Source organism: Mesoplodon densirostris, chromosome 3 (assembly GCF_025265405.1).
Source record: "Mesoplodon densirostris isolate mMesDen1 chromosome 3, mMesDen1 primary haplotype, whole genome shotgun sequence".
Lineage (NCBI taxonomy): Eukaryota > Metazoa > Chordata > Mammalia > Artiodactyla > Ziphiidae > Mesoplodon > Mesoplodon densirostris.
In genome coordinates this window covers 139,871,921-139,885,795 of record NC_082663.1, presented here as the reverse complement: position 1 = coordinate 139,885,795, position 13,875 = coordinate 139,871,921, and the positions used below count along the sequence as shown (strand labels likewise).

The following is a 13,875-nucleotide window of genomic DNA, read 5'->3' as shown; positions in this document are numbered from 1 at the left end:
AAAAATAAACGGGAGCGCAGAGTGGGAAGTTTGGACCGCGGGCAATCAGGGCAAGGGTTTCTTTGTAAAAAGCCTCTGCTCATGAGCATCATGTCAGGCCGATCCGGGGATGCCACCAATTTCGCACGTGCCAGGTCCGATTGCCTCTGTGCTGAATTGCCTCTGTGCCCGAGCACAAAAACAGATAACCGAGAAAAAACCGTTTGTTTTTCTACCCCCCACACCCCCGAAAACAGGAGCAGTTGATGTGCCCTGGTTTCATATTAACACAGTCATGATTTCTAAATAACAACGGTTTCGGCAGCAGAGCAAAACCAGGCCCGGGCTGTGCTTGACATGATTGCCAGTTCTCACCTCCCCGATCATCTCTTTGCTTGTCGGAAACCTCAACTTGACATTCTAGCTGGCTGGATTCTTAACTGCCCCCCATACCCCCGCCAAAAACTGATTTAAAAAAAAAAATCCCCCAAAGCAGGGGAGGAAGGTCTTCTTAATTGAAAAAGGAAAAAAAAGAAAAGTGCAGAAGTGGGCGATGATGTATTTATTTGAACATTTGGACTGTTGTGGTCGCTCTCAGGGCCTGGCTGGGGTCGACTGACCCACTTATCCCGGCTCAGATGTCTGCCCTTTGTGAGCAACTCCTGCAAGAAATGCTCCAGGAAATCAATTGCAAAGGAGGGAAGCCAGATGCCTATATCCCTTCCTGGCTCATCAGTGGGGTTCCCCCAAAGGCCTCAGGCCCCTCAAGATGGCCCCGTGGAGCCTGGGTGGTGGCACCCCGCCCATGAGGACCCCCACCAGGAAGAGGGGGCTGGTATTACTGGCACCTGCAGTGTGCTGAGCCCCGCCTACGTGGAGCTGACCCTCAGGTGTGCTGGAGGCTAGACCAAGACAGGTTGGTGCACGGGAAGTAGGGCAGTGGGGAAGCCTGCGGGGGTGGAGTGAACCCTGGAGAAGGCTCTTCCAGGGGAAGGGAAAGGCTGTGTCAGGGCGTGGGGAGACTGGCCGGGCTGGACAGTGCAGGGCGGTCAGCATGGTAGAAGTCGCTAGTTGCTATGGGAAGGAGGCCGCGGTGGCCAGGCTGCAGGGACTGTGACCGCTGAGGTCAGTGTCCCTTCCCTCAGTGTCCCCACCCCTCAGGACCGCGTCTCCCAGGGTGCCCCTGCCAGAGGCACACATTATACCGGCTCAGTTCGCAGGTGAGGACCCGTCACCCTGGGCCCAGAGAAGGCTGCAGGTGTTTCAGGGCCCTCCCCCGAGCATAATTCACTCGGGAACATGTCTGTCCGTCCACGATCAAGCCCCAGTGATGCCACAGCTTGGGGTTTGGAGAGCGAAGCGGGGTCTGCGTCTTGGCGCACCCTGCAGGGAGACTCTTCTGTGGTGGGTGTGGAGCACACCTGGGGCGTGGTGCTGCTCCACCCTGCAGAAGGAGGTTGCACAGAAGGACTGAGGAAGCAGGATGGTGGCGGCCAGTGCAGACAACTCAGCAGTTCAAGGGGAGGACACTGTTGCCCAGGGGCTGCATGTGCCCACCACGCTGTGCACGGGACATAACAAGTGGCTCTGTTAGAGCAGAGAGCTGCAGTCGGGGGTCCTCGGTTTCCTAGTGGGGCCCATAGAGGCAAGCTGTCCTGACCTCTAGGGATTGGAGCTGCGCCAGCCTGGCCTGGCATTGACAGACCAGTAACGCTTGATTTACGAAAGCAGGCAGCCCATCCATAGCCGGTGCTCTGTTACCCTGTGTGAGTGTGCTAGGGCCGCCGTAACAAACACCACAGACTGGGTGGCTTAGACAGCCGAAACTGATCGTCTCACAGATCTGGAGGCTGCAAGTCCGAGGTCAAGGTGTAGGCAGGGTGGGTTTCTCTTGAGGCCTCTCTGCTTGGCTTGTAGACAGCGTCCTCCCCCCGTGTCTTTCCGTGGTCTCCCCTCTGTGCATGTCTGTGTCCGACTCTGCTCTGCTTCCAAGATCACCAGTCCTATTGGATTAGGGCCCACTCATAGGACCTCATTCTAATTTAATTACTTCTGCAAAGATCCCGTGTCCAAAGACAGTCACATTCCGAGGTACTGGGGTAGAGGACCCGAACATAGTGAATTGGGGGGTGCTGTGGGGGGAACCAATTCAGCCCATCACAACCCCATTTCATGGATAAGGAAACTGAGGCTGAGAGAGCAAGGCTGAGTGGGGTGGTGGCCGTGCTCTGCACCATCTTCCAGGGGCCCAGACCCCACTCCCTGCCCAGGGCCAAGCTGGGAGGGCTGAACACAGGCATGGGGAGACAGTGGGTCACAGGCGTTTGAGGTGTAGGTGCCATCTGGGCAGAGGGACTGTCTGAAAAGTAGCCCTGGGTTGGGGGGCCCTGGCGGGGGGAGGGAGGTGCCGCTCAGGCCCTGGAGGGCTGTCGGGGGATGAGGTTGGGAAGGGTTTCGTGTGGGCTGTAGGGCCTTCTGGATTCGCCACAGCGGATGCGGGGCCACAAGGCAGGGCCAGGCATGGTGGAGCTTGCATGTTAGAAAGCTCCGTTCAACAGAGGGGTCCAAGCAGCAGGCCCTGCCCTAGGCAGCGGGGACACAGCTGAGGAGGACAGCAGGGCCCTCACCCTCGTGGAGCTCACGTTCTGTTGGGAAAGAGAGAAAATACACAGCAAGTGACATAATAATGACGGAGCATGACGAGGGCTGCAGAGGCGTCTGAGCCAGAAGTGGGGAGGGCGGCCTCTGTGTGTGCGGGACCCACACGAGGAAGAGCGTTCCAGCCTGGGCAGCAGCAAGCGCAGAGGACTGTGCTGGGCAGGGGCAGGATGGCCGAGGCTGGGGTGTGTATTCCCAGAGCAGCGGGGAGAGCTTGGCAGTGTCGGGTCAGCTCGGCATTAAAAGGCCACCTTGCTGGGTGCGGATGGCCCATGGGGCGAGAAGCTGAGGGTGAGCAGCCAGTGGCTATCGCAGGGGTGATTCCTAGGGACCCGGGAGAGGTGAGGACCACTTGCCTGGGGTGGTGGTGCAGCCATGTGGACCAGAGCACCCTGTCTCATGCCCACCTTCCCTCCTGCTCAGGGTGCCCCTGGGCTCCGCCTGGCTGCCCACTGCTCGCAGCTGCGCAGCCTGGCGTTGACAAGCTGCCAGGCAGGTGTTGCCCGACCGCTCCCGCCAGAGCTGCACGCTCGCCTCTGAAGAGAGGGGAAGCGGTCCACAGCAACACGGCAGCGCTCTCCGGTCGCTGTGGTGCCGGGCCTGGGAGGCCTTGGCTCACCCATCGGCTCGACCCTTGGACCAGGGAGTAGGCTGGTTGTGTAAGGTGGCCTTGGGGGAGGCGTTTCTTCAAGGCCGGCACCCAGATCGCCCTGCTCTCTGAAGCCCAGGGGCTGAGGTCCAGGAGGGAGAGGAGGAGGCGGGATAGCCGACAGCAGGGAGAACGTCTCAGGGAGGGGCATTTGGTGCTGGTGGGGTTGGGGGGCAGCCTGAAGTCTGTGGCTCTGTCAGAAATAGGAGAGAAGGGACCAGAGGTAGAGAACTCAGCCTGCACAGAAGATGGGCCGTGGGGATCAGCCCCAGGACTTCACCCTGAGAAGCAGTTACCCTGGGGGAGAGAGGCCCTAATTCTTGCTGTGCCGCGGGGTGGACTTGGCACCGCCCTTCTGGGGAAGGGCCCACCAGGGGCTTTGTCGGAGGCTCACCTGGCTTATTGGGCCTCAGGGCTGACTGAACTGATTCGTGGCCACAGGGAGAGGTTGACCGATGTCCCAGTCTACAGCCTCCTCCCCACCCTCCCTTCTTGGTCGGGGTGCATCCTGTCAGAGCCTGGGACAGGCAGTGTGACAGGGAAGGTCAGGCTGCAGTGGGCACACCTTCTGACCCACAGCTCCACCTCCAGAAACGTCTCCTATAAATAAACACACGTGTGTGGTGGTGCTGCTCATGACAGTGAGAGCCTGCAAAGGCCAGGGGTCAGCAAAGGGGGCGGGCCCCATTAGGCCACAGGCAAGGGCATAGAGGTGCTCCGCTCTGACCGCAGGAAGCAACAGAGGGCTGGGTGCAGGGCTGCCTGTGTCTCAGAGTCCTGGGCAAACCTCGGGAAGTTAAGAATCTCGGTTTCCTTGAACACGCAAAAAGAAACCAGCAGCAGCTCTGACGGGAGGGGGCGACTTGGGGCCTCTGTGTCCCAGCTGTCGGTGGGGGCATCCATGCACTGGCATCACCCGCCCACCCAGAAGTCCCGATTCAGGTGGGATGGGGTGTGGGGATAACCAGTGCTTCTGGTGGGCTCGGCGCCCATCTCTTCTCCGTGGGCTCTCCCAGGCGGGACCGTGTCACTGATAACTCAGATTTCTCATGCATGGGTGAAGCTGACAGAGACGGGGTGGCATTTGTACCTTATGGCCACCCAGCTGCGGCGTCGAGTGACAAATAAATAAACTTGCGTGTCCAGGGGGGCCTCAGGCCAGGCTCTCACAGGCCCCACACACACTGAGCCCTGCTTGCACAGGCACTGCGGTGCCAGATGCTGAGTGGCCTGGAGTGGGGCACAGCCCCGTGCAGCCCCAAGGAGCATGCCGTGCACCAGTCACCCAGTCTGACCCCTACCTCTTCGTTCCCACTTCCCAGACAGGAAACTGAGGCCAGCTGGGGCTGAGGGGCTTGTCCTTATCTGGGTCTCAGAACTAAGGGTGACAGAGGCAGGAGTCGTTAGGGACACCTTGGGGCCATCAGAAATGTGACCTGGGAAGCAGCGTCAGAGAGGGTGGTTTTGGAGCTGGGCATGGAGATGGACGTGTGGGCAGGTGGGTAGCAGAGGCGAGCAGGGTGAAGAAGGCAGGTGTCCTGGGCTCAGGTGCTATAGGGGTCAGCTGTAGCTCAGGGCCACGGGCATTCTCTGGACGTGCAGCTGGATGTCCAAGGTCTTCTGAGGAATGTGACCCTCGGCTTTTGGGTTCTTTTTGCATATTACTTTGAAATTGCAAGAGTAAACATAGGCAGCTCAGTTAACAAATCAGAATCGTGTTAAGTATCCTTGAGCCTCTAGCCCGGGCTTGGACACAGAGCTGCCAAATTGAACGTCTCACCCCCTGGGTTACCCCAGTACCCTGGGCAGCTGTTGGGCAAATGAATGGCATCAGGCAGGAACCTGGCCTGCAAAACCAGCAGATCCCTGAGGCTCATCACTTGGGCCCCCCGCCCCCTCTTGCCAAGCAGGCCTGGAGAAGGTTCTGGTTCCTAGCGGATTGTTCTGACATATTGGCAGGATTTGTTGGGAGAAGCCACCTGTCCTCAGGCCACAACCCCCAAGCATGGCCTCACAGCCTCATTTCCCTCCAATTCTAAACACCTCTCTCCCACGTCCCCGTGGAGATCTGCCTTCCCGGGACCGGGGCATCCCAGAGCCACCCTCTTGGCAAGAGCCCAGAAAGGCCCAAAGCCTGCCCCTTGGAGCCAAAGGGACAGAAGCGGGAGCTGGAAACGAATTTAAACCCAGGACGGCAGAGTGGGTTTGTCTGGTGAGCTGCCTCCAGACCCTCACGACTAACACGGCTAACTCTACACACACCACGTTGTGAATCTAATCGCCCTGTTTAGCTGCAAGTAATCCCCCCCTTTTTTTAATTGTTGGAAGCTTGCAGTGTATTTTTCTGCTCAGCCATGACTTTTTAAAAACTCAGTGTGATAGTAAATGTGTTGCCATGCTAAAATGAATCACTTTGAAACACGCCTGCATGTGAGCTTTTTAAAGATGATGTAAATTTTAGCTGCGGTGGGAGGGGAGGGGAGGGGGTCATCTGAAGTGGTTTTCTTGTAACGCCCACAAACCATTAAGCCTCCGGGATAAATAGAGAGGAAAGCCAAGATGCACGCAGATTCCCCGGGGTCCATCCCACAAGCGGCATTCCAGCTCTTTCCAAAGCGGGATAGGGTTTCCCAGGGAGCTGGTGCCGGGCTCTTCAGTCAGGACTCTGTTCTGTCCGTGGTCAGTAACTTGTATTTCTTTTTTTTCTCCTTTTTTTTTTTCTCCTAAACTTTCCAGGTAAAAGTACACCCGTAAGCCAGCTTGGTTCTGCAGACTTTCCCGAGCCCCCTGATCCATTCCAGCCACTCGGGGCTGACAGCAGTGACCCGTTCCAAAATAAAAAGGGGTTTGGGGACCCGTTTAGTGGAAAAGATCCATTTGCTCCCTCCTCTTCAGCTAAACCTTCTAAAGCCTCCTCCTTGGGCTTTGCAGACTTCACCTCTGTAAGTTAAGTTCTCCGCCTCCGCGCCATTCCCTCCCCTCCCTACGCTTGCAGCTTCTTTGGGGTTATTTCTTTTTTGTCTCTTTCAAATGGCAAACCTCCTCCTGGCTCAAGTCTCCCGGTACCTCACACCATCACCCGTGTTATTTATTCTGTACTGCTGCTTTCTGTAAGAAAAACGGTTTCTCAATAAAAAAAAAAGAGCTCTGGTTTGGATACTCTGTGATAAGGGCACGTTTTCTTCCAGCAGGGTGGCCCAGTATGCCTGTTTTTCTGTCCTTCACGGTAGACTCTTTGTATTAGTTCTGTTGCCCAGAGCCTGTTGTGTTCATTGATTTTTTTTGGAAGCCAGGACATCAAAAGCTTCTGAAGTACGAAAACAAGACTGCTAAAGTTACATTCGGGTCTTGCTGTCCTCAAAAAAGTCTTTGTGGGGGAGTTCTGATGGTCCCACCCAGTGCAGTTTGGGCAGCAAGTGCGAATTGAAGGACCCAGCCGAATCACATGAAGGGAAAGCAAATTTGATTTTTTTAAACTTTTATTTCAGTTACCAGCTACAATGAAAACTGAAATGCAACCTAGAACAGCCACTCTGAATCCCCTTCCTTTTGCAGGGAAAAAACCCAAAAAAGCAAAACAAAAATTCAGAAAGCCATTAGCAGAGTTAAGTGCCTTTTTCGAAGCTAATCCAGGGATTTTGAAAGTCTGGCTTTGTGTCTTGGTGTGAAAAAAGATTCCAGATTGTAAAACGCTGTCCCATTAGAGTGTTTTCAGTACCCTCATCAGTACCCAGAGATCTTGTTCTCAGAGAGCTTCAGACGTTGTCTTCCCAGAATCAGTTTCACTGTCTGTTGCGCACCTGTGTTTTTTAAAAGGTTTTCTTCCCTCGATTTTGCAGAGTACCCTGCTTCCTCGTTCGTTGTGAGATGTATTGTTTATAGATGCTTCCACTCCTAGAATATCCATTTTAAAGCACGCTCTGCCATATCAGTGCCCAGTGAACACCCAGTTCCTTTCAGATCCACCCTGCGCACAGCTGTCGTGGCTTATTGAAATCGCCCAAGATGCCGACACATTCCTGGCTCTTGGCGACCTGCAAATATTTTATGACTGCAGTTAGCCGGGTTTTGTTGACAGCCAGGGCACACTGTGGATATATATACAAGTGGCAACATTGTTAATAAAAGCCAGAAACAAAACCCGCTTTATCTACATTTTCTTAGATAGCACTGCCTTTATTTTTCAATGGAAAAACTGTGAAACACTGATGAAAAAAATAGAGCTATTCACGCATGACTCAGGTACTCTAGGGTAGGGCGGAAGGGTAAGTGGATTTGAATGGCAATTGGAAGAAATGACTGTTCTCTCTCTGAAATGCACAGTTCTATTTCCTGTGCCCACCCCCCCACCCCCCACTCCAGCTGGTTTTTGGAAAACTTTTTTTTTTTTAACCCCCAAGATTTCAAGTTATCATTTGACACATCATTTCTGGTCATTCCAGCACAGTTGTTAACATTGATTTTAAAACACCCCTAGGATTTAATCACCCTCAACTCCAGGCCAGGAATTGGATTCTGCCCAGTTTGCCACCCTGCTGTTTTACGTTTAAAATCACCTTTCCCACTTCAGAGCCCCAGTCTTTCCAGGGGAAATCACCTGACTGGGAGATTCAGCCCACTCTAATGGGATGGGATGCGTGGGAGGCAGGACACCTAACCGGTTTGGTTTGTCCCCTCAGTCATACCGTGGTCCAAAACATGGTCAAAAGTGTCCCACCTCCGGGGACTCAGGATGTCCTTGCGTTTTCATGGCGTCCGGGGGCTCAGTCCATTGGCCGGTGGTTTCTGTGTTCACTGGACCTCAAAGATACATGCCAACTCAAGGTCAAAGTTGGTTCCTCTGGTTTGTGTACTTCAGCTTCCCTGAGTAAAGGCAGAGAGGTCTCTAACTGCCCAGCAGCCTGGCAGCGTGACTCTTTCAGATTGGATGTTCTAAGCGTGCCATCAGGACATCTTGTTACCCGTGCAAAAGCAGCTTGGTCCGTGTTGGAGTTCAGGGACGCCAGCGTCACAAGTGTACTCAATCCCGCCCCCCTTGGCGCCCCAGCTCTGCCCCTCTGGAACCCTCAGATTTATAAGCCCCCAGTTTCCATCAGTGGGTTACTTGTGCTTGTAGCGGCTCACAGGAAATCTCTCTGGTATTTCTTTTAAAACAAGCCTTTCTGTCTTAGGCGAATGTGTTTACTAGGAAGTAGTATTTAGAGGTGAGCAAAACAGCGCTTTCTTTTGGGAAGTCTGCATTAAGAGCAGAGCAAGTAGCAGACGGGATCAGTCACGCTTTGCGTCGTCAAACGAGTCAGATGCATTTGCGATAGCAGGATAAGCGAGTTAGTGGGAAGTGGCTAGAAGTGTCCCCACGCATGGTGATGGCAGACGGGTGCACATGTCGATCCCTGGGGAGGAAGGGTGCGGGTGCTTCACGTGCCTCTTCAGAGGCCTCTGAACCTCGGATTTCTGTGGAGAGGCCACCGAAATCAAACCGCTTAGAGTCCGTCAGGCCCCGGCGCGGGAGGTATCTCGGAAGAGCAGAATGCTCGTGCCCAGCCGGGTCTCGGTTCCTCGACAGCACAAGAGTGAAGCAGAAATCGGAGCTTGCCGTTTACCGAGCAGCTCCTGCACCCTCAGGCGGTCCAGGTTCGCGCCGGTGTGTAACGCATCCAGGTCAGAGGACAAGAGCGCGGCCCGGTCAAGGTATCTCCACCGGGGCCGGGGGAGGGATTTTCTGCTGCTCCGAGACACAGAGGGAGCCACAGAGAAGCCCCTTCCTCCAGTATCCCTCAGACATCACAGCCCGTTGTGCTCCTCAAGTGCAAGCAGACCACGTGCCTGCTGCGAGTCTCCATCCTGGATCCTAAGCTGGCCTCAAACCAGTCCACTCTGAAGGCATCTAGAACGTTCCTGTCAGCACGTTTACTTTGAACACATGGACTCCTTGAGCAGGAGGCACCCGGGCTGAGTGGGCACCGTGGCGTGGGCCCAGCCTGCCCATCCCTGGCCATGTAACCTCAGCCAATCCCTTGACCCCTCCAGGCCTTGGTTTTCAGCTTTGGTGTGGACCACCCCGGTCATTACTTGTTGGCCCCTACCCGCCCCCTCCTCTGAGCTGGCAAGGGCGAGGTCCCTGTCAGCCCAGCTGTCCCCTCCCGCTGCTGTCAGCAGCACCGCAGAGTCATTCCCATCAGCATTTGTTGTTTTTTCCTTGTTTTTCTCCTGAAGAGGTGTTGAAAAATTCCCCAAAGAATACGGTGGGGCGGCGGGGGGAGGCGGTGGAGGGGGGAGGGCGATTATCTGTGACCAGTGGTGGAAACACGAGGGGCGGGGACTGGTTTTCAGGAGTCCAACTTGGAGACCCGTCAGCCCTCTGAGCATTTTTCTGGGCAGTTTCTCTAGAAAACGAGGACCAGCCTTTGTCCCCGGGGACAGCCCCTCTTTGTGCTGACCCTCACCTGCCCCTGTCTGACTCCCCAGGCAGGTGGAGAAAGGCCTCCCAGGCTGTCCTGCTTCCTCCTTCTCCTCCTCGGGGCCACATCCAGCTCCAAAGCAGCCTCCCCCAACCCAGCCCTTCGCTGCCCCAGTCCCCGCTGTCTGGCCCTGCCTCACCCACACACTGGCTGTCAGGTCATGAAACATTCAGAAGCTGCCAACCCCATCGCCCCGTTCGCTTGCCCAGGGAGCCTCTTCAGGAGAATCTTAGCTCCCTTCTGGGGCCTGTAAGCCCCTCAAGGTCCGGCCCCTTCCACCCTGTGCTCTGTTCTGGCAGCACCAAGTTTGAGCACTTGGTGCCCAAGAGCTGGCACCTCACTGGGGATGGTGCCCAGACCTCCAGGGCCTGTCCTGTGCCCTCAACTCTGCAGTTACAGCTGACCACTGCCATCCCCACTGCCCCCCCAAACCAGGGAGAAGGTCCAGAGTCCTGAGGGCCCAGGCTCTGCAGCCACCTGCACCTCCACCCCCACTCAGACTGTGTGTGTGTGAAGAAGTAGCCATGAATTCCTGTCTCTGTTCCTTCCACGGGGCTCCTGGTGGGTCTGCCGGGGCCTCCGCAAGAGCCTCTCTCAGGTTGGGATTGTCTGTAGGTCTGTTTGTTCCCAAGTGGCGCCAGGCCCCTCTTTACCTTTGGTGTGTCATCCAGTGCTTAGCAGAGAGCCAGCCAGAGTCAGTGCACAGAAGAGAGACGCTGATCCAGGCAGGCCAGGGGGTTCCGAATGGGCTTCAGCTCTGCTCGGGGCCAGTGGTGCTGGAGGCACCTCATCTGGAGACAGAGTACAGCAACCGGGAGCCTCGGGGGGTCGGGGACCCCCGCCAGGGGAAGAGCGTGTGAGGTCTGGCTTTGCTTTTCTTTCCATAGAGCTAAGGTACCCCGAATGGTTTGAATTCGCCCATCTCAGGATCAAAACGGTTTCTTCCCTTGTTTTAAAAAATTATTTTTAAAAAAGTTGAACCTTTCGGAAAAGGACCCCAAGAATAAAAAACTCCTGGACCAGATGGCGGTGTAAATGCCAGGGTTCCTGTAAACGTCCAAGTACAAGGTGGCTCTGAGCATCTCCCAGAGCTCCTGGGACTGTGGCTGAGACGGAGATGCTGCATTTCAGGACCTCATCATCTCAGTTGGCCTCAAGGCCCCTTTACGCGTTTGAGACTCAGAGATCTGTTTGAACCGAACTCTCCAGCCCCAGCGCCTCTCACCTGGGCATGAAGGCCTGTCGAGGCCCAGGCTCCGCAGGGTTTGCTGTCCCAGCTCCTTGGGCCTCCGCTGACTCTGCTCCCCAGCTGCTTCCAGAGACGCCCCGGCCTCCCCCGAGAAGAGGCCCCGCGGAGCTTCTCCCTCACACCCCGTGAAGCCTCCTCGGGGTGCTGTAGGGGGGAGTCCCTGGAAGTCTCTCAGTGTCCCTGATATCATGCCTGGCTTCCGCCTGCTTCAGGTCCCTGCAGGGACGGGACGGCTGGTTTCTCTGGTGGCAGTTAAGGTCAGACTCAGCCCTGTGTCTCAGTGCATTGACCCCTTCCAGACTGGGGGTCAGGACTGGGGCGTGCGCGCCCCCTCCCCCTCCCCAACCAAGACAAGGGCTTCCGGCGTTTCCTGCTCTTCACCTGCACACCGGGCACTTCCCCGCACACACACCAGCACTGCGTTTCCCTGCACCCACCCGTCCACCCACGACAGGCCTCCGCCTCCTCGCCCAGCTGCACGCCCCCACCCCTCCCCGCCCCAGCCAGCAGGCAGCCAGCGCCGGGGCCGTGTAACCCACCCTCCGTTTTTCCTTCCGCAGTTTGGCAATGAGGAGCAGCAGCTGGCGTGGGCCAAGCGGGAGAGCGAGAAGGCGGAGCAGGAGAGGCTGGCGCGGCTGCGGCGGCAGGAGCAGGAGGACCTGGAGCTGGCCATCGCACTCAGCAAGGCTGACATGCCTGCCGCCTAGGCGCGGCCCCGTGTTCGCGCCCACCGGCAGCACGGCCGCGGGGCAGGCTTGCCACAGGCGAGGCCTCGGAAGTCCCTATAGATAGACGCACACTCGGTCTCGGCGGTCCCCGCTTCACGTTGTGACATGTCACAGCCACTGTTACGTCAAGGGCTCGCTGGTCGGAGGGCCTCGGGCTCTGGGTGGCTCACCCAGGGCATGGAAACACAGCTCATCCCAGTGCGGGAGGCCCGAGGAGATGCCCAAGGATCCACCTCTTTGCTGTGACATCCCCGTCTCCCTCCCAGAACCAGCAGGACGAGCAGAGGAAAGCGCCTGTCTCCTGCCTTTCATCCCCTGCTCACAGCTGGGCAAGTACCAGCGTGTGGGGCGCACCCCACCCCGTCGCCTCCCTGACCTCCCTCTGAGACAGACACCCCGGTGATGTATGCATTCATTGTATAAAAATTAAGTTTGAATGATTAATATAAAATATTTTAATACAAAACACAAGAATCCTTTTTTTTTCTCTCTCTTTTCCACTTAAACGTTGTTTTCCTTGCATTAACGTTCACACGTGATGTCACATGAGGCAGACCGGGCAGAGGTGGAAGACCAGGTCGAACGTTCCCGGTTAAATCCTAAGTGTTTGAGCAGAGAAAGCCAGTCTTGGAAGTTTTCAAGGGTCACCCTGTCCCTCGGGATGCAGCGTGCTTCTGAAATGGTGGGCTGTGACCTCACTGCGTCTAAGGCAGGTGGCCCTTTGTCCCAACAGTGCAGTTTGAAACAAGATTCCTGCATACAGTTCACTGGGGCCTCGTCTAGTCTGCATGAAGGGTGAGGCCGGCAGGGTGGTCTCCACACCAGGAACCCGTATTCAGAGTCGGCACATGGGGAGAGCTTTCCACCGGGATGCAGCTGAATTCCCCTAGAACCTTCCAGAAGCTTGGACATAACTGTTGGGACGACCTCAGGAGTTGATGAGGATATTGCAGATTTGCCCCCTGCTTTGCTTCTCACGTCTCCAGGGAGACGAGACAGCCCCGGCCAACTTCTCTTGGGTAAAGATGATCAAAACTTGTGAGTCAGTGGCCTGAGCACCGAGAAATGCAGCGCAGAACCTCTGACCTTAAAACCATGCAGGAAGGGGGCGAGCCACCATTGCCGGGACTTAATTATTTATTTTTTATTTATTTACTTTTGGTTGCGTTGGGTCTTCGTTGCTGCACGCGGGCTTTCTATAGTTGCGGCCAGCGGGGGCTACTCTGCGTTGCGGTGCCCAGGCCTTTCATTGCAGGGGCTTCTGTTGCGGAGCACAGGCTCTAGGCACACGGACTTCAGTAGTTGTGGCGCATGGGCTCAGTAGTTGTGGCTCACAGGCTCTAGAGCACAGGCTCAGTAGTTGTGGTGCACGGGCTTAGTTGCTCCATGGCATGTGGGATCTTCCTGACCAGGGCTTGAACCCGTGTCCCCTGCACTGGCAGGCATATTCTGAAGCACTGTGCCACCAGGGAAGTCCCCAGTTGCCAGGACTTAAAGAGACCCAGAATGTTCCACATCAGAAGGAGCCTTTACTGGAAATGGCAGGGCACGCACAGGCCCTGTTTCTAGGTATCTGTGGCTCGGATACCTAGAAACCCTTCTCGAAAAGTTCCTTTTCAGTGTGTGTTCTGGGTCTCTGGGTCCCACCAGTCTTACCTTCTCCCCTTCCTTCCCCAGCTAGGGCAGGGCTGTTGACAACCCCCTACCTACCCCAAATACTTTATCCCAGCCAGGGAATCATTCTGACAGACACTTACTTGCTTGTTTTTGCATTTTAATAAACTTAATTTTTTTAGACCAGTTTTAGATGTGCAGAAAAATCACAAAGATAATACAAAGGGTTCCCATAAACCCCTCACGATTTCCTCTCTTTAACATCTTGCCTCAGGCTGGTACATTTGTTATTGAAGGAACCCAATATTGAGATATGATTATTAACTAAAGTCCACACCTGATTCATATCTCGTCAGTTTTTTCCCTAATAGCCTTTTTCTGTCCCAGGATCTCACATGGCATTTGGTTGTCGTGTCTCCTTAGGTGCCTCTGGACTGAGATAGCTTCTCAGACTTTCCTTGGTTTTGATGACCTTGACAGTTTTGAGGAGTGGTCAGCTGTCTTGTATGTTGTCCCCCGTTGAGATCTGTCCATGTT

The 13,875-nt window shown here is 55.6% G+C and overlaps 1 protein-coding gene across 11 annotated transcripts in view; it reads left to right on the top strand.

Moving 5' to 3' along the window:
* The window catches only part of EPS15L1 (epidermal growth factor receptor pathway substrate 15 like 1), a 100,349-nt gene extending 88,151 nt beyond the window's left edge, over positions 1 to 12,198 (top strand). For 7 of the 11 annotated variants that reach the window (XM_060093821.1, XM_060093822.1, XM_060093820.1 and 4 more), the window contains 2 exons: positions 6,023 to 6,228; positions 11,557 to 12,198. In XM_060093821.1, coding sequence (XP_059949804.1) covers positions 6,023 to 6,228; positions 11,557 to 11,703 — 353 coding nt within the window. In that variant the 3' untranslated portion in view covers positions 11,704 to 12,198. Of the gene's footprint in view, positions 1 to 6,022; positions 6,229 to 11,556 lie in introns of those variants that run through there. The other 4 variants (XM_060093825.1, XM_060093823.1, XM_060093824.1 and 1 more) reach the window with 3 other exon arrangements.
* Positions 12,199 to 13,875: the final 1,677 nt, after the last annotated feature.